The 20,878-nt window shown below is 41.1% G+C and overlaps 2 protein-coding genes, 1 long non-coding RNA gene and 1 other non-coding gene across 3 annotated transcripts; 3 read left to right on the forward strand and 1 right to left on the reverse strand.

The window, feature by feature from the left end:
• Positions 1 to 20,878, forward strand: part of LOC6732333 — a 57,627-nt gene that overhangs the window by 20,363 nt on the left and 16,386 nt on the right.
• On the forward strand, positions 1,927 to 5,090 carry LOC6732328 (zinc finger protein Noc). The gene is made up of 2 exons (XM_002079420.4): positions 1,927 to 2,433; positions 2,715 to 5,090. The coding sequence occupies exons 1-2, from the start codon at positions 2,344 to 2,346 to the stop codon at positions 4,236 to 4,238; spliced, it is 1,614 nt and encodes a 537-aa protein (XP_002079456.1). The 5' UTR covers positions 1,927 to 2,343; the 3' UTR covers positions 4,239 to 5,090.
• On the forward strand, positions 6,879 to 6,950 carry Trnap-agg. Its single transcript has one exon. It is a non-coding gene; the product is annotated as a tRNA-Pro (tRNA).
• LOC120285829 lies at positions 18,577 to 19,523 on the reverse strand. The gene is made up of 2 exons (XR_005545104.1): positions 19,435 to 19,523; positions 18,577 to 19,358 (listed from the first exon to the last, which is right to left on the reverse strand). It is a non-coding gene; the product is annotated as an uncharacterized LOC120285829 (long non-coding RNA).

Consider the following 20,878-nt stretch of genomic DNA (forward strand, 5'->3'; position numbering starts at 1 on the left):
GTATCAAGGTGTTCCGCACTTCCGCTTGGCAATTTCTTCGGCTTCGTGTAATTTATAATATTTTTGTATTATTTATATGACACCCCCGGCCACCGGTTTGAATTTACCTTCGGCCCACAATTTGCTAGTAAATAATTCACATACAGGAGCAGCGAATTTATGACGCTGACAAAGTGGCCATAAAAAATAACAAATAATAAGGGAAAATGCTGCGGAACGTGTGCGTAAACTCTACAACTCTGTACCACTATATATACATTATTTTGGCAACACTTTTTTCGCTTTGTTGCACGCAAAACCGCAAATTATGTCTAAGCCGTATCGTAAAGTATCGCAGCACGCTCTTAACTAATAAATCCATCATTTCGCCGAAGGCCGAGAGTGTTTCCTCTACCTGTTTTTAGCCTCGAAGGTATTTTGCTGCCGGGTCTCGGCTTAGGAATTCCCACTGAAAAACGTCTAAACACTCTAAATCGGGATTAAAAGTGTCGCTTCTGGGTTTTCGGCTTATCGCCCATATTTACACAGATTTTAATTTACTTGCCAGGGGCTTTGAAGGGTTCTTAAAACGCAGCTTGGTGATTAGGTAACATCTCCCAAGGGCCAGATATTCTAAAATCCCCTCGGGGCTTGAGTTAAACATCTTGATACATAGTTTTTGGTAAGTCCAACCGATTTGGTTGGGATTACCTAGGTATTTTAATATCGATTAGGTAAAGAGGCCAGAAAGATCGAGATCAACGAAATCTAAATTATAAGTGGAATAATATATTCTTACTACTCAAATAACAATAATAATCAGTTATTTTTAGAAGGAGCTAGCCTTAGTTTCTAATAATTAAATATAAATCAGCCTCGTTTTGCAATTAAAGACTATCAGTATTCAGTAATTATCTTGAAACCAAGCAACGTGATTAACGTGATTTCGTGCGAATCGTAAATAAATAAGTTAGGCAAGTGCTAACTGAAAAATTCAATCCAATTGCAGAGCGATTAAAAATGCAGCGGAGTTAACCAAACCATTAAACTATTACCAACTCTCTGAGTGCAACATGCCACAACACACATTCGCTTGTTTGATATGTGCAGATTAATTACACACACACACCAAGGAAGGAGGAAAAATTGCTTGGAAAAACTTTTCGACGCGACAACAAAACAACGATTTCCACTTAAACAGCAAAACAGGAGCCACGAAAAAAAGAGGGAAAACCAACCGCAGAAGTTAATCGAAAAACGCTAAACAAAGGCCACAACAACAGCTGTGCGAGTGAGCGGGTCAGAGGGAGAGAGGTGAAGTGCCAGAGCGGGAGAGCGACAAACAAATTAATTTTTATATGACATTAAAACGAGCGAAGCGAGGCGATGGAAATGGTTGAAGAGTGTGTTTAAGTGTTGAGTGGTTTGCTTTTCCGAGCAACAAATCTCGGCGCGAAGACAATGAGGCCTCTGCCGCGCCGCTGCCGCCACCACCGCCGCGCTGCTGCTGCTGACAGCCCCATCAAGAAAAAGTTCCCCCAGAGAGACACAGAGAGGGAGAGTGAGCGTGACATATGTGCCAAGATAAAATTAATGTGCCCCCCCAAAGCAGCAACAACAACTACTCAGAGCCACTGAGCGGCGCTCTCAGCGCTCAACTGTTGCTCTCTGGACGAGTGTTGCCGTGGTGCAGCCATATGATAATGATTTTACATGTAGCCAAATCGGAGAGCGAGAGAGCGAAAACCTGTCTTGGCTTCCATTGCAAGGCGCATGCGATTGTGATTGGACAAAAAGTACGCCATATTTGAAAATTACGCACAGTGCATCTCGCTCGCAGGCAGCAGGCGCTGCTCCTCTAACGCAGGCAGCAAGCCAAAGTGTGCAGCGCTGCTCGCCGGAGAGCGCTCTCTCGCAAGTGAGCGAACGCTTCGCTGCGAGGGCAGTTACGCTCGCGGCCGCAGTCGTTGAATTCAATTCGAATTTTGACTTCGCAGCGTTCAGACGTGTTCGGAAAAACCTGAAAACCAATCGAGTGACAAGAGAATACAGCCAACAAAAATAAGAAACCTCAGTCAACTGTGGTCACCGATCGAGAGTGTTTCGTTACGAGTGAAAAAGTGAAATCAGAGCCAAAACACAAATCGCTTGGCCAGCAAATTGAAATAGTGCTACAGAGACCAGAGATAAATTCTCTGCTCAAAACTACAAGTGTTAAATCGCCGATTTTCTTTGGATTTACCAACGTTTGCCGACGCATTTCTGTGGATTAACCTCATCGTCGCCGAAGCAAAGCTACGCATTTGTAGCCTTGTCTCGCAACTCACGTGGATTACCCTCGAGAAATCACACTAAGCAACTGAAATGGTTGTCTTGGAAGGAGGCGGCGGCGTTGTTACCATCGGTAACAACCAGTACCTTCAACCGGATTATCTGGCCCCATTGCCAACGACGGTTAGTATTGACTAAGTTAAAAAGCTAAAAAATTGAGATGGCCGTAAAACCAATGATTTTTAATTTCGCTTACTTAAAAATTAAATTTGGAAAGTTCATAACGCCCAGTATAATCAAACTAATTTTAAAATCATTAATCATTTTCACGAAGAAGAAATTCTATTTTCTCATAGTTATCACTTCTCACCAAATTAAAATCAATATCATCTTAGAATTCGTAAAAACCTTAAAATTACAAAAAACCTAATTCCAACTCCACATTTTCATTTCATTCATAACAGATGGACGCCAAAAAGAGTCCCTTGGCTCTGCTCGCACAGACTTGCTCCCAAATTGGAGCGGATTCGTCGGCAGTGAAACCCCTGCTGGCAATGGACAAGAACAAGACAAAGCCGGGAGCCTGCTCCTCGTCGTCGAACTCGTCGAGTTCCTCGAGCAGTGCTGAGATCTCGGCAGCCAAATCGCCCTCCGGCCAGGCCAAATCGCCCAAGTCGAGCACTCCAATCAGCTCGACGGCAACCAGCGCAAGTCTGAGTAATACCAGCACCGGCGAAATCAAACTGGCCTTCAAGCCCTACGAGACCAATGTGCTGAGCCACCAGAACCAGAACTCCTTCAAGAGCACCTCATCGCTGGAGGCGGAACCCACGCGTCCCAGCTCCAAGAACTCCTCGTCCGCCCAGGAGCGTGTGCCATCGCGCAGCAAATCAAATGCCACGCCCACAGATGGCGGCAAGGCGGAGATTTCCGCGCACGATTCCTCATCCAGCCGAAAGACTGTCTCCCCGTCGGGATCGTCGCAACGCGGCGCCAGTCCCATTGTGCGCTCCGGCATGGAGGTGCTGAACAATGCCAACGGAACCGCCCAGCATCCCAAGGAGATGAGCAGCATGGCTGCGGCGGCAGCAGCAGCAGCAGCGGCTTACAAAGCCGCCGGACCCTATGGCCTGAATCCCCTGTCCGCCCTGTGCTGCCCGCCCGGAATGGAGCAGCACGCCAATCCCGCTTTCCGGCCACCGTTTGCCGGAGGATTCTCACACCATCACGCCGCCATGTTGGCGGTGGCCGCCAATGGAGGATATCCAGGCGGAGCTCCCGGCGGTGGACCAGCCGGACAGCCCAATCCGTACATCAGTTATCAGCGCATCAAGACACCAGCTGGCGGCGAGGCTATAGTGCCAGTTTGCAAGGATCCGTATTGCCAGGGATGTCCCTACTCGGCGCACACGCAACAAATGCTCATGGGCGCCCCCTGCCCCGCCGGATGCACCCAGTGCGAGCATCAGAAATACGGCCTGGCCATGGCCAGTGCCGCCGGACTGCCACCAGCTCATCCATACTCGCAGGCAGCGGCCGCTGCTGCGGCAAACGCGGCGGCAGCCCGTTCGGCACCCTACGTGTGCAGTTGGGTGGTGGGCGATGCCTACTGCGGCAAGCGGTTCCAGACCTCCGACGAGCTCTTCTCCCACCTGCGCACCCACACGGGCAATCTCTCCGATCCGGCGGCTGCTGCGGCAGCCTTGGCCCAATCGCAGGCTCAATCCCTGCTGGGAACCCTATTCCCGCCATCGGCTCTCCGGGCTGGCTATCCAACACCACCACTGAGTCCCATGTCGGCGGCTGCGGCAGCGGCGAGGTATCATCCCTACGCCAAGCCACCACCAGGCGCCATGGCCGGAGGACCCTCACCCTTCGGCGCCGCTGGAGCCTTCAATCCCGCCGCAGCGGCTGCGGCAGCTGCTCTGGGACCCTACTACTCGCCATACGCCATGTATGGCCAGCGGATGGGAGCAGCTCATCAGTGAAGTGACTTCCACAAAAGTTAGATACCAAAAAAGGGGATTACGTTGAAGAGACAACCAGAGATATAGAATGAAACCATTTCCAAACCCTGTTTGAGATACTTTCATGGAAAACAAAAAAGATAAAAACACAAAACGATTGCAAAGGCTGACACATCTCTGGCTTTTGCGCTATTCTGTGATACTAAACTGTAGTTTAAAGAGCGCTAGTTACACTTAAGTTTCGCAAACAGAAAATAATCAACCACCTAAAGAACAGTAGTAGCCGCAAAAATAGCAGGATCACTCTTCTATCATCGTAAATGTCTACATTGTTAGGTAAAAAGAAGTGCAGCCAACACGAAGTTCACTCACTCTTATTTGTTCTCAAAGTTCAACCAAAGTTTTTTAAGTCTTAGCCAGAACACATTCTACAACTTCCAATTTTGTTAACGAAGAACCCATTGCTGAGATGTTCAAACATTGTTTTAGTTTAACTTCGCTTTAAGTTCTATTAACTATTATTACGACTATCTGCAAGCATACAACAAACCAACAATTGAAATAATGTTCTTTAAGTCAACTTATATTTAAAGTAAGTGTAATGAATATTTGTAATACCAACCAATCAGAGATAAAAAATTAAAAAAAAAATAATTACGAAAAATAAAAATGAATATTTCATATAATTATGTACTGTGTGTAAATTCTATAAATATAAACTAGATTTGCTATTTACTCCTTGATGTACGCAAACCACAATACGATCTACACAAGAAGCCACGGAATATCAAACAAAAATAACTTAAACTACATGCAACACATTCGTATAAAACTGAGAAATATACAAGAAAAAACCATTTTTAGAAGCATAAACCACGATTCTTTTCCTTTGAAACAAAATCTTTTACAGCTGGAAAACTTTTCTTGGGCCATAATTTCGCTTCGGTTATCTGCGCTGTTTGGCTAGCTCACTTATGGGCCATAAATATTGCTGATAATGCTCCGCTCGGTTTTCAATTATATTTACATAAGGCTGAGTGGCAAATTCCGGAAACTATAACGAGGTCTAATTCTCTTACTTTTATAGTTGTTACTTAGAAATGGGGCTTAAGGAGTTTTTAATTCCGAGAACTGAATTGCTTCTAATAAGTAAAGTTCTGGGCATAATAAAAAAAAATATAGGTTATACTTTTAAATTATTTTGATTAATATTATTTAAGACATAAAGTATTTTAATGTGCTCTCAATTTTTTCAATGAATTCAGGATGCACTCAAAGAAATCTGGTTTTCCCCATCTCACTTAACATATTTGAAATTCAAATTAGTACTATTAATTTGCATTGCTTGTTGCATTTTAAGCGCACTCAATTTGTATGCAGCGATTCGAATTCAGCCTAAAAAATCAAATCAACAACAAATTTCAATTTCACGAGGGGTGGGGGAAATAACTTGATTGGGCAAGCCTTAATAAAACAGTCGCCGGCAACAGCCATAAAACACCCAAGCTGAAAATTAAAAATCAATAAAAATCACATTTGTACCAACAATGTGTATAACAAAAATCAATTGCCATTCAATAAGCAACTCAAATGCATATATAAATGAATATGTAGGTTTATATGTATGTATGTACATATAAAAAATTCGCTGACAAAGCGAAATGACAAACATTATTCACAGGCAATATGCTTCAGAAATATCAAAATCTGAAACCAACCAGACAACTCAAACTTAAGCAACAATCAGCCGCAGCAACAATGAAAATCAATGGGGATATTTCGAGTGTATCTCATAAATAAATTAATTGTGACAATATTCAATTGATTCGATTTGAAATTATCGCATTCAGCTGTCAAGCGATCAACGACAACGTTTTTTCAATTGTTTCAATTTCCAGCGGATTCTTTCAATGTCTGTTTTCATTTCCCCTTCAACCCACTTGAATGTTGTTTCTGATTTGATTTTGGCCCCAATACGAATGTGGGAATATGATTTTCCGCAGGGTGGGGGCTGCCAAGGGGGTAGACTTATCAATACTCAGCAATCAGTGTTGTCAAATGAAGTGGCTAAGTGCGAGTTCTTGATTTCTGAATGCTGAGGGATTTGGATTTTGTAAAGCATTTCGAAAAAGTGGGAAGGCTCCAATGGTATTTTGTATATATTCAGCAAAACAATAACGCAATAAAAGAGCAGGAAATCAGAAATCTAAGAAAATAAACCATTTATTGAAACGCCTCAGTAGGCTTAGTATATAAAATGTAATTTCTCTCCCTTTTTCCCTTAAACTTTGGATACTTATTAATCATGTTTATATTCCGTTGAAAGCTGCGCTTGTAAAGCGTTTTGATTGTTGTTGCTGTCGTTCCAAATTCAATTTATTTACATGCCACGCATTTCTTTGTTTTACCCTGCTGTCCATGTTAAACAATCTGTTTTGGATGTCAACACTCGCGCGGCGCCTCCGAACGGCAGCCATAAAAGCAAAATCAACTTGAAAGGCAGCAAAAGCAGCGGAACATCGAACAACAACAAACTCAGCTACTTTTTGTTAAAAATAGTGTGTCTCTGAATGGGGAGCAAATAGCTCCAACTCTTTCGTTTTCTCGCCAAGAGATCTTGCGATGGACTGAAGTTGGCGGCTTGGAGCCCGTTGTCCAACTGGCTCGTTGGTCTAGGGGTATGATTTCCGCTTAGGGTGCGGGAGGTCCCGGGTTCAAATCCCGGACGAGCCCAAGTCAAAACACTTTTTTACTTTAATTTTTATTTTTAGTTCAAGAGAACAGTTGAGTTAACACTCGTTTCTTGAAAAGTTAATGCTTATGCTAGCTTTGCTTAAACCTAGAAGGTAGCGTTTGTGACACTATAAACGCCTAGGCTGTGGAAGTTTGTCACTTTTAACACAACCATACTTTTTTTTATTATTTTATGTCCTACCAATTTCTTGTAATACTTCAAAATAATATTCGATATTAAAGTAGCGAAATTCAAACAGAAAAATTGAATGTTTTTTAATTGGATCATACTCCAATGAACTAATAACCTTTTTTAGATACTGTTATTCATTAAATTTATTAAATTATTCATACATACAATGTATGGAATATATAGAATACAATGTAATTTTTAAAGAACTCTGTTTCCATGGACTTATTGTTGCATTTAGGGCCAGCCATTTGAGCTATCAGAAGTTGAGTCATAATTATTAATACTCTACAATAATGGGCCTGTTCAGAGCCATAAATATAAATATATACGACAGAGCTTATACCATGGCAAAACCTTTATGGTATCTTGTGACTTTGGGGCTAGCCCCTGTCTAAATTTATGAGCTTGTGGAAATTAAGTCTAATCAGTGGTTGTGATTTCTTTCAAGAGGTTAAAAAGGCATATGTGTAAATTTCGTCGATGTATGAAAACCAATAAAGTTCACTTGTAGTTAAAATATTTAATTTAATAATATTTATTTAATGTAAATACTTCTGGTTTCATTTTATAAATGCCCACTTCTGGGTATTGATCAGCGCTCTAGTCAGTAAGAGTATTTGAAAGAGTATCTTACGAAACCTATTGATTGAAATCTTCATTTGTTCCTTTTGTGATATTGGTTCATTATTTATTGGCACCTCAGAACTGACAACTTGTGGGATGGTTATTGCTACAAAGTCGTAAAATCGATTTTATTGTCCGAGACGTTCATAAAGATGTTCAAGATTATGAGACATGAAAAGCAAGTGTGATAATTTACGATCAAAATAGAAATGTGGAATATGACAAAAATAATAAAAAAATATATTGTTGATGTAGTAACCATTTGTATTTATTTATTAATCGAGTTTCAGAATAATCAGAATATTTGCAGCGGTTTTGCTAATACGGACAACCACCCGTAAATAATTTATAATAGCCGACTGAGATTGCAGGAGGATTATTTGTGGCCCTATACAATGTCGACAGCTGTTCAGTGCTGTGATTTTCCTTGGCAGATTGATATATTATTGCACTGGCAAGTTGACGTTTAAGATTCGGTGATTTATTCCATGATTTATGAAGTGCCGTTTGAGATTAGCCAGAGATTAGCATTCGCGAACTTTGCCATTGTACAACTGATAGTAAATAATACTCACCATTCATGGCGATTTATGCTTTGCTTTTTGTAATACAAATTAATTCCGCGTTCAGATGTTTACGTCTTCGACGAATTTGTGATTCAGTCGAGTTTAAATAGCGACCGTGCAGATAAATGCCCAAGTACCCAAAACTAGGGGACTTGTTGCCACATTCCAGGCCCAAAAAGTCCGGAGACTTGTTCTAATAGGTGGCGAGACCCACTCGCATGTTGGCCATAAATTAAACGCAACAGCACAGCAGCTGACTGATGTCAGTGTTGTCGTCGCAGCTAATTAACAGTTTTGTTATAAATTACACCCAGAGCCATTACAATTTTTCGTATTCTCGGCTCAAGTTGCCGGTCTCTGATGGCGGCACACCCATTTGGGGCGTCAATCATGCGTAAAGTGACACAGATGTGACATCCAGCGGGGGCCCACTGTTGGTAAGTGACTAGCGGATACATTTGTATCTTTAAGTCTGTGTGCCCAATGTCAACTGTCAACTCCTTAATAATTTTCCGTAGTCTTATTTCTTATTTCTTTTTTTTTTCTGTGAAATTCACGCCCCCGCTGCGAGTCGGTCCAGGGTCCCTCCTCTTCGAATATCCCATGCTGTGTTGTGACATTGTTGCTGCTGTTAGGCTGCTTTGTTTTAATATTTATGGCTTCCTCGTGTCATTTTCATAATGTTGCGTTTGACACTTTCCCTCTGGGCTCCACAAACAGAAATCACACATACACAGCCCTTCACGTTCCGTATTATCTTACATTATATGGGCGGTTGCCTGGGATCGCCCATCTTGTTCATTTAGCATCTTAGTCTTTTTTTTCAGATTTTGTGTAAAATGTTTTTGAAAATGACATTTGTAGCTGACACGACGACAACTGTCAACGGGCACTCGGTAGGCATTTATTTCGGATTTGTTTTAGGCGTGGTAAACAAGGTCTATGTAGTAAGGTGGCGGATCGGGAATGGTTGCGGTTGAAGCAGAAGTTGAAGCCGTGGCTTATTGTCATGTTGAAGGTTTTAAAGCCACACTTTTATCAATTAAATATTTTCATTAATTTTTGTAGCGAACAATAGCGTACCCACTTTGAGTTATGTACCCCCAACCCTTTTTGTTTTAAGCCTATAAAGATACTACAAAGAACGCAAAGCCATAAATTACAGCCGGGAAACAGGGAATAAAATATGATATGAGAATGGAAAAATAAAATATACGTCCATTGGTATCTATAAACAAATATATGTAATGAAAAAAATATATTAAATCTCGCTGAGAATTTATGGCCCTGCAAGGCCTTCCAACTGAAGCCGCGGCATAAATACTTCAGCTGTGATTATTATTGCACCCGGCGAGCCACCCAAAAGGAATACCAGGCAGAACCTGGCTAAAAAGCCAGCGGAAACAACTGGAAAGCGACAAAAAACGAAATACCTTGAGCCAAGCCGATTTTACTGTGCCACACTTCAAAGGCCAACCGCCGACACTGTGTGTTTTTCGGGGGAGCTTGGCGCTAATATATTATTGATAGATATATCAGTGATATATGTGACACTGGTCAGTGGCGGGCTTTGCTTACGTTAGATCTAGATTGTAAATTACCCGTGGCAAGAAAATGCCGACTGTCCGGAAGGGTTTGCCCGCCTGGCGTGGGCTGATTGGTAAAATCAGGTCACTGGCAGAAAGCCGTCAGCGGCAATCGCCGCCATTCGCAGATAACTCATTTATCGGAAATGGCTGTTGACAAATCCGGTAATGAATTTCTACGATCTCTGTTTAATCGATGATTCGTTAAATATATTTCGTTTTCTTTGTACTTTAATATTAATTATTAATGTCAAGCTGTCAGATTAAAGTTTGTGCGACGAGAAAAGTCTGCAGTCGTAGTCGACTAAGTAACGCCCTATACTGTCGTTTCAAAGTGAAGAGATATTGTGTGATCATGGGATGTGTTCTACTAAATTGTACAGAAAGATGAATGAGTGGGTATATATTCCAGTGCACCTCAACATTTTTGAGTGCATTCACATACCCTTTAAGGCTCTGAAATAAGCTTTACAGCGAAGCCTCGAAAGGGAATAAATATTTCATGGCATGTCAAGCGATAACCGAATGGCCAAAGCCGCCTGTTAAGTGTGATATAGTCAGAGTCAGAAGTTGCTAAATATGGACTTGACCTGCTGCTGTGGTTGTTGTGGCTGCTGCCGCTGTCCGATGGCCACATTATTAAGCCAATTCAGCGGCAGCAGATAAATAAATAAAATTTGAAACATTGCCGCAACAATAAAAGGCGACAGTACACGATTTATTAAACGGAGTGGCTGCTGCTGCTGCTGCTGCCGGGTTGCCCGGCTCCAAATGAAGAGGCAAAACACAACACCGTCAGCGGCAACAGCAAAAGCAACAAGAAAGCAAAAGCAACCGAAAAGCAAAAGCAACAGAAAAGCAAAAGCAGCAGCTGCCACCGTGTTGTTGCTCACATTACTCTTTTTGGCGTGGCCCAGGCTGGCAGGCAGACAGAGGGAAACCGACAGCAGATACAAAGATACAGATACATTCGCTATATAGAAAACACACAATACTTGAGGTTGAGGCCAAAATGACTAATGACCAGCGATTATCAAGCGATAAAAGGCAAAGAGAGCCACCAGCAACAACAAAGATAATTTATTATTGTTTTAAACATTTGTGTTTTGCGCTCAAACGAGATACATTTGTCTCCTCCATGCCGTTTAGAAACCTTTTCGGCTTTTGTTCATTAAGCCAATGATGAAATAAAAATACCATAAAAATATAACCGAAGAAGGTTTGCCTACTAAATGAATACCCCTTATACACAAGGGTCTTTTATATTGGCCATATGTAAAATGTATTTTATTTATTCTGAGCGGCGCAACTATTTAGCATATGTTTTTGGGAGCCTTTGTGGCAACCTGTAATTAGCTGGCCCTCTCCACAGTCCGCTTTTTCCATTTCTTTTTTTTACTACCTTTTGAGTGTTAAGTTTTCGTTGGCTACCAGAATTAGTGGAGGCAAAGGCAGAAGCTCCACAGAACAGACAACAATAATAAACTCGAAGATTCATGAAAGCGGCAAACGGAAAATAAACAGTCAACGTGACGTAAATTTAAGACTTTCAGTATTTCATTTCTTTTGTTTCTGCGCCTCCCTAACCAGCCTTCTTCAGACTACTATCAAGCCGAAACTATACAAAAAAGAAACGTACTTATGAATATACGAAAGCGGCATACCTATTAAAATATACGTAAAAATACATACGACTCCTATACCTAAATTAATCATATATAAATAATATGAATTTAATATTTCCAAAAAGTTGGCACTTATCACAATATGGTTGTTTAGGCTCATTCTTGTGCAGTGGTTCAATATACTTCATCTATAGGGTATCCACAGAAGGGGTAAAATGATCTTAGCCCGATTGTTGCTGGTAGCGTTGTAAATGTGAATTGGTCGAAATTAAAAATATATTTATGACTTAAGTGGCAATAAATTATGTTTCTTGTTAAAATTCTATTGTTTCAGCGTCTGCTGCTGCGCTGTAAAATTTGCTGCTTCTGGCTTTCTTTTTCACCCTCTAAATTTATTTATTTTTTTGGTTTTGTCTAAATTATTCACTTGGTGGTGGCTACATAAATTTGCTCTCAATTGTGCGCTTATGACAATATTTATGACTTGCTTACGAATATTTTTTTTTAATTTTGAATGTTGTTGCGGATGCGCTAAATATACTTTTTAAAAATATTCACGGATTATAAATATTTCTTCTGATAACAAAATTAGTTAGTTGCACAAGAACTAAATTGAACAGATTTTAAATACGTTTTCGAGTGTCATTATCTGTTGTCAAGACTTCTTGTCCGCTGGTGTCTGAGGTCATCTTGAGTGATTTGTTGTTTTTACACTTTAAGGCTTTTTCGTTCTGATTTTATGAGCCTATTAATTTAAGTACACTCTTTTCCAATGAGTACATCCAAGAATATATACGTTTTATTAGTGGCATAAATGGAAATCGAGGAATGGAGCACATAAATACAATATGTTTTAATTAAGAGTATTTTTCACTTCGTTAAAATGAAATGGTGTGATTTCGATCTCTAGACAAAACAACACTGCACAGATTACTAAGTCAGTTTCCGTTGGCATTTTTGTGGGCGCTGGAATAAAATTGATTTTATTATACAATTATGTTGGTCTAATCTGAATGAAGAGCAATTAAAATGAAAATTTATGGCCCTAATGTGCCACATACTCAGCGAGTTCAAGAGCCGACTCGGCTGTCATCAGCTTATTATATTTTATTTGAGTTTACGAGGTCTCTGCCAGATTCAAGTGATTATTTTTTCTGTGGCCAATTAAAAATTTGTTTGACTAACAATGTGGACTTTTACTTTAGTTTTTACTTATGTAAACAGCAGCTCAGAATTATTTAAAAATAGCTTGTGTTTTGTAGGCCGTCTCATGACAAACAATGGACTGCAACGTCTGTGTTTTCTTTAATAACATTACTGGTATTAGGCTACTAAGCTTCCGAGCTAAGATAATAAACAAAATTTGTGAGGAATTTAAAAGACAAACGACGCAGGAAAACAAGATAATAGCATCAGTTAAGTCTCGTGATTGTCGTGCCGCCCCATGACAAGGTCTTTCGTTCTCGAATTAGAGGATCGTCTAAATTTAGTAGTCACTCATTTAGATAACACCCGTCTGAAAGTAAATGACGCTCATAGACTCTTGAGGGCTCAAGCCAGATGGTTATTGCAGCATTATATATGATCTTCCCTATTTACGTTTCGCTTAATTGCCAAATATTTGAAAATCTAGGCTGTCGCCTAATTGACAAGAAAATAAAATCATAATTATATAAAAAAAGTATGTTTTTTTGGAGCTTAAATATAAAACTACTTCAAATTAATTAAAAGGAAATCTGTAGTCAAGACGTGTCTTTAGATAGCTTTAAGACTTCACCCAACCCAAATCGGCGGTCAGTCACAGCTGTCGGGCATTAATGCCGCCCACCATTTGGCCAACCAGGCTGGGATCTGTCCGCCACTTTGGCAGTGGCACTCTTCTCTTGGCCATTTAATCACAGTATTAACTCTTTTGCTGAGCCGCCTGTCACTCATGTCTCTTCTGGTCGCTCTGCGGGGGTTGTGGGACAGACGTCGATGTTATAAACACTACTGTCTTCCAGCTGTCAAGTTGGTCTAAGTTTTTGAGCGCAAAATAAAAGCCGACTTGACAGCTGAACGGTCGACCAACTCATGTTGATGATGATGATTATTATGTATTTTGTATTTTGTATTTTTGCCGTTTCTCGTTTTACTGCCCAATGACACTCTTACACTGAGAAAATAGCCGGTGAAATATTACACGATCATGATTAACTTGTAGTGGGTTTAAGTAACAAATTTAGTTCTGAAAACATATATGCTACGAAAATGCACTCCTACTTAATAAAGTTGAAGTAGGGGCGTTGTTTCTCTCAGTGTTTTGAGGCTTGGCCGGTACAGACACACACAGTCGCCCATGCACATTCGTTTAGGCTTTTAAACGCTTAGGTCGTCTTATGTTGGACTTAACGCGCTGCCCGATGCCAAAAGCCAACAGTTGGACAGCTGAAGACGCCTCAAAAACTCGATGGCGGCGGCGGCGAAACTTGAAATGAATTTGGACGCGCTTCGGATAATGAAAACGAAACGAGGCGCGCGCGCGCTCCACAAAACCGACAGGCCAAAAACAAAACTGTAGAAGGAAATAACACCGAAAAAAGTCAAGTAAAATCCCAGCCGACACAAAGAATAAAAACGTCAAAAGTGATTTTGCGCTTTGGTCAGCAGCAGCGACAGCGGCGAAGCGAAATCAAAAAGTGCCGCCGCCGTCAGCACCTCCCCGCTAAACTACCAACCGCCATTTGGCCAACAAAATGGCCAGTGTCCACAGTTAACTGTTTTTGTACGAGCCGTTGAGCTTTTGGGCGCTTGGGGATTCTGACGTTTCGTTTTTCGGTTCTGTAGCTTTCTACGGGGTCTTCTTATTTTTAACCAATTTGGTTATTTCGGCACATACTTTTCTCAGTTAGTTAGTTAAAGCCACGAAAACTTTTGCTTTTGATATCGCTTGCTACACTAAAAAGAATATTTTTTAAAGCGTTTTCCTTTTTCTTCTTAAAAAACTGAATTTTCTTAAAGTGTAACTCATTGCACCCAATAGAAATCGATAATTGTGCAAACAGAGTTCACAGCTGGGAAAATTCAATTAGTTTCCCAGGCAATGAATTCGGGTTAAGGCCTGTCATTCCCCACGCACACACTAACTCACGCAAAACGGCAGGTCTTGTACTTCGCCCTCTTCTCGCCAAATGCGAACCTGTAAAAAATTGTTTATAAATTATTGATTAAATGACAATGCGATGTCAGAGTTTGATTTATGGCCCGGCAGAGAGACACGCAAGCGGCTCAGCCAGGGAGTGTGAGAGTGGGCACGACAGCACATTGAAAAATTATTAAGCAAACAATAAAAGATGGCCGACGTCCCCCGCCGAACGATTTATGACAGCTAATTATATACGAGATGGAGCCCCAAAGCTCCAAGAAACGCTTGGCCCAAAGTTACACAACGGCCAAAACCAAAAACGCAATGCAGAGGGGGAGTGTGGCCACCCTATATATAGCCGTTTTTTCTCGTATTAATTTATCATCGGAAAAAGGCGAAACAAAAGTGACATCGAGTCACTCATCAATCAAAAATTACGAAATGACCAAAAGAAAAATATGAGAAACTTTGCAATAAATTATCGCTGAAATTGGGTCTCAAATTTTCCCGTGGTTGCTTTCAATTAGCGGTTTTAGCACTGTTAACCTATAATTAAAAAAAATAATATGCTAATTACGGGGAATTAATACGCCACTTCAGATATCAAGTTTTTTTTACAATAAGTTTGGTACCCGTGAAAACGAATTTCATTAAAGCAATCTCATACTCATTATGGAAATTTTTTCTCTGCACCTTGTGGCAATCTTATCACACCTAATTATGGGTCTTACCCCAAAGAACTTGTTGAATCAGATGTGTTTTTGGGGCTTACAGGCAAGATCAATGGCACTAATGGAATATTTCTAGTTTAAAAGTTCCTATGTGAATTGAAAGTAAATCCCTCTTACATCCTTTAAGAGCCCCAACCGATTGCAGTTTTCGTTATCAGGTCTTCGGAACTGTCTGATATAACAGAGTGACGTTATCTTAAATGGGCGTTCTCTGCGCCATAAGTCGGGAACAAATCCTACTTAACTAAGGTCTTTCAAGTCTTTGCGGATTTAACTACGTTTTGTCATTTAGTACGTACTCGTAGTACAAGTTTAAGTAACCGATTTTCATAAACAGTCACAGATGGTGTTGTATGGCATCCGAGATGAGAGCGTTATTTGTTTTTACTTGGAATACAGTACACCTTTGTATTTACTCCTATAATAATCAACTCCATTTATTTATGATACGAGGGACGGGCAACTCAAAAATCTGAAGTATCTGCCATATATAAAGACGAAGCGGACATCATGACATATGATTGTGTCGGTCGCGAGGTGTAAATACCGGGGATTATGCTGCTGCGAAAGCTACTGGGTTCTTAGCAAATAGGAATCAGAGGCAGCCAGCCACTTGGACAGCCACTTTCGTAACCCTTCTTTTCGTCATCATCTTCTGGTATAACAACTGTGCTAATATTTGCCAAACATTCAACGCTGTCCGGGCGGTAAATTTCGTATGATATAAGCCAGGTTGGTTGCTTTTGAAAATTCTTTATAATGCGTCTCTGCCACGGCAGTGTTTATCAAGTGTAACACGCTGTGTCTCTATTTGTTTTCCAACACTCGCTGTCTGAGCAAAGTTGATTACACATCCCGCTTGATGGCAAACAATCCGAGCCGTTTCTCCCGACTCTTGACATACAATAACTGAAAGAGATTTACAGCCGTTGGGCCTCGCTCTATCTCGGCGTGTACCCGTAATTTCCAGTTACCAGATTTCACTTTTTTATTTGTGTGTTTTATTTAATTTTTTGTTGGCTTGTTTAAATAAATGGAAATAAATCTGCACGTCGGCCTGGTGGCACGGAATTGATTTACACCGTATAATGCGCATTTTTCTCGTGTTTAACAGACTAAATGTCTGTTTATAAGGCCGGGGCAAGCCGACTGGGTACGGCAACGGTCGGGTGTTGTGTTGTCGCGCTATAAAATATATTTAACAAACTGATTTATTGCATTTTGATAACCTCTCACTAGGTCGGGCCACTGCCTCAACTCGCCATCCCCGCTTCATATTCGTCGTCTAGGAGCTGTCGTCGGTCCTGAAAACCTAATGGCATCGAGCACAACTGTGCAAAATGTCAAGCCACGCCAGATGAAGAAGAACGCGTTTTATAATTGCCTGGTAATTTATGAGGCACTTTTTATATGTGTACACCCACACGGGCATTTACAGATTTATAGAATTTTATTACGGGAGAGTGTGCCTTTAATGATTTTGTTTACAAATGAATTGGGGCTTTTTACGCACTTGGTTTATTTCATTTTACAAATTATTGCTAAGGCGCCAGAACTTAATGACGTAAATATAAAACATTTCAATTTAGCATGCTTGGGGTACATGAAAATTCAATGGCATCAAGTTTTAAATTTATTTCTGGGTAAGCCCCAATGACATAATCTAGAGCGTATAGTTCTCATTTAATTGGGACATATGACTGTCAGACTTCTCTTTTTTTCTTGTCCAAAGATTAGCCATTTTGACATTTTTGTGTCAAAATATTTGCGCATTCAAATGCTGCGACTAAAAAAATGAACTGGAAGGCGACTTGAGCGATAGGTAAACGAAGCAGCCCTCGACATTTGACGCAATCTGCAAAGTTTGTTCACGTGTGACAAGGTTAATTTTATTCATAAATGAACTGATAATGCTTGAATCTAGTGTGTACTTAGGAACTAGTATTCGTGATTGAAATGACAGACAGCTGGATTGACAGTCAAACAGTTGTCAGAGCGAGATAACGACACACTTGTTGAGCGCTAGAATAGATAGATATTTTGGAAACGAATTTTTGTTATTGGTATGACCAAGTGAGGATAAGTCCAATGCAAGAACAAACATATGTATTTATTCATGACCAATATTCATTATACAAATAATTGGTTCTTTAAGCTTTACTTATCTGATAAATGTCTGCTTGGGCTCCCTTAAATCCAGCGACCCATTTACTTAGAAAATCCCCCCATCACATCTCCTCTCGGATAATAAGTGAAACAGTATAAAGTGGAGAATGACATATGCAGATGTGTAGGAATAAAAGAGCACCACCTTCTGCTGGCTTTCAGTCATTAAGTCATTTACATATTTGCCAACAAAATGTCAGCCATAAAATATAAACTAAAGCAACTGTGTGAAGAGCAGAACCCGCACAAAGTGGGAACCCAAGCCCCCGGCAAAGGCAAAAAGCCGGGAAGATAAATGAAGGCGCAGCTGCTGCGGCTACATCAACGCTAATTGCTCTGTGCATCTTACAGATACTCGACGGGCTGAGCAGCTAAGATACAGATACACGGGGCGCGAGGACTGGGAGATACATATACGAAATCATAATTCATATTTCTTCTTTTCCCTCATTTCTTGTCGCTTCTCGAGCTGTTGTCTTCGTGTCTTTGGCGGACTTGCGATCTGTTTGACGGGGACGGATGGCGGCCAGCGACAGCAAAAATGTCAAAATGCATTAACATTTAATTGAGGCTAATTTAAGGCGAAATATTTCGCTTGGCATATATGAAAATTTATGCGTCTCATTTCGGTCAGCTCTTCGTCAGTTCTTTCGCTTTCGTTCTGCTTTTTTTCAGTCTCTTGCTGTCTTCTTGTCTGACAGAGCCGGATATGTTTGAGAAATTAGTGCATTTTGTAAAAATGTCACATTACATTTAATTTATGCACGCCAACGCTGAAAGCCATTTAGGTATCTGTATCTTTTCAGTGCCCTTTTGCAGCTCCTTGCACTGGAAGTGTGGCATGAAATTGTCTTGATGGCGATGATGATATTGCTTGTTTGTTTCCCATCGCAATGTTTTGTCTGTAAAATTGTTTTACTTTCGAGCGGAAAGGAATTTTGTCGTTTCTTTTTGTTGGTCTGGTTGTGCTAAGAAACAGTTGGCAAATAAGTAAATATGTAAGTATCTAAATTTAAAAGTTATTCATAACCTATGATGTATTCTGCAATCCGTCCAAAAATAAAGTACAGCTATACAATCAACTTATTTTAAAGGGAATATGTGCGTGTACTATCCCCCTACTTAGACATTAAACACCAAATATGTTTTAAATTTGAATGGAAATCAATTCCAATCTGGGAACTTGAGCCATCAATCATGCAGTCGGCTGAAGAAAGTCCTCAACAAACTCTGCCCCGCCCAGTGACAAAATTTGACAGGAAAGCTGGCAGGAGGTCGTACGCCGCCCCACTCGTCGGTAAGTGAGTGTAAACTTGAGTCCGGACCTCGAACTCGGACTTTGGACCACCAGCTGCCAGGAACGAGATGCGGCTGTCAAGCTTTTTAAGCCCAAAACGTTGTCGACGAATTGATTTTGCTCCTCTCAGCAGGACTCTTAGCCAACTGACACTGGCAGGCGGTCCTTGCACGAGTGATGAGAAAATGAACATTTTGTAGCCAAAGAAAGAGATATATAGAAAAAAATGATGTATCAAAGCAATATGAGAAGAGTACACACTGTTTTGTTAGGTATATGATAGATGTATCATACAGAAACTAATCTTAAAGGAAGCTAAAAAGTAGCTGGCATATTTTAAGATATTTGAGAAATACCTATAGCTTTTTTGTAAATCCTGAAGTCGGCATCACTACCGGCCATGCAGACAAAGCATCAACCACCTCGGACTTGTCACTGATATCAGCTGGATGTGGAACTGGGGCTAAAAGCTGGGCGAAGTGGCTACGCCCAACAGCTAAACAAAGTTTGAATTGACTTTGTTAACTCGACTGGTGGGCTCAAGTGGTAGATACTCGTACGTAGATACTTACGCTTGTGCATGCCCCCCGCGCTCTGAAAGGCGTGCTGTGAAATCTGCAAATTGCCGTGTCATTATTTGTTAGCATCAAACGGAAGCTCAGCCAGGAACCAGGATGATGTCAACGCCCCTTGGGCAACCTTAACCCCAAGAAGCAATCGCCTCGCACTCATTCACATTGTGCTCGGCGTCAAAAAGTGTAATTGGCAGTCCGCCCGACAGCGGACAGTCGATTCCTGGGGATCGGATCGGTCCTGGAATTGTAAAATTGGGGTGTAACCCACTGTCGGCTTACACACTCAAGTCAAGCGACCAACGCCATCCCCATGAACCGAACTGAACAGAACTGAACTCAACTCAGCTCAGCTCAACCCAACCGAACTGAACTGAACTGAACCGACGAGCTGGAACCGGCAGACAGTTGGTAACTGTCAGTGGGCATGTTCGACTTGACAGCATAATATTACAAATCCCTGCCGAAAGCAGACAGTAACGATGACAGGACGGCCGGCAACACGACGGGGCAAAAGGCGAAAAGGACAACCGCAGGCCAGCCTACAAAGAGAAAGAGAGAGAGAGAGAGAGAGAAGGAGAGGAGGACGGAAAAATATCCTGCCCTATGAGAAGGCATATTTTATTCCTCAGGTAAAATGTCAGACTAGGGGAAATCATTTTACCCCAAAATTGTTTGCGGTTAGCCAAAGAATGGGTCGCAGTTGCCCTTTTCGGGCGGAAAATTGAGCTGGCCAGTTCAAGGGTCTGGACTGCGTACTGGATTGAATCAAAAGTAAAGTGGCCCTGATTACATTCCATATGACGGTTCAATCAATCAAAAATTGATTTCCCATTGCAAATTTCCTGCAAAAATGGCTGACAAGGATTGCCTTTGTTATGGCTTACATAAGCTAAAAGATTAACGAGCGTGATTTTATTTATTTACCTTTATTTTTCCTCCTACTTATAAAAATTGATGTTAAATATTTCGAAATAAATTTCTAAGAAAATCAAGTTTTACGTGCATCTATTAAAAATCAAATTCATACCTTGGGGCTTCCCAACGAGCAGCCATTCAATTAACAGACAAACAGACAGATGGAGATTTACCTCATCGCCAACTTCCATTTCCCCCAATACGCGGACGGTAATCAATTAATGTTGTGTAGGGGAAATCACATAAATTTGCGTAACATTAAACGGATCGAGTCGTCGGCTTGAAACGGACGCATTCGATATGGTCACATTTCACAAATTTTACGAGGAGCCTTTCAAGTTGATAGAAACATTTACGAGCCACTCCGTCCATGGCCGGGTCTCCAGACTTGGTCTGGTTCGCCTGGTAGCAATTGGTAAACAAGTTTATGGCCAGTCTGCATCCAACTGCAACTCCATCTCCACTGCACATTTTCTCTCTTGATTCGCCGACGTGGCTATAAATTTATTGCACTTCCTTTTGCATA

This window comes from Drosophila simulans, chromosome 2L (genome assembly GCF_016746395.2).
Source record: "Drosophila simulans strain w501 chromosome 2L, Prin_Dsim_3.1, whole genome shotgun sequence".
NCBI classification, from domain to species: domain Eukaryota; kingdom Metazoa; phylum Arthropoda; class Insecta; order Diptera; family Drosophilidae; genus Drosophila; species Drosophila simulans.

Excerpts from the sequence above, each read along its gene's own strand:
- LOC6732328 (XM_002079420.4), top strand. The coding sequence starts at position 2,344 with ATGGTTGTCTTGGAAGGAGGCGGCGGCGTTGTTACCATCGGTAACAAC. Across the intron at positions 2,434-2,714 it reads TGGCCCCATTGCCAACGACG|ATGGACGCCAAAAAGAGTCC; the intron begins GTTAGTATTGAC and ends CATTCATAACAG.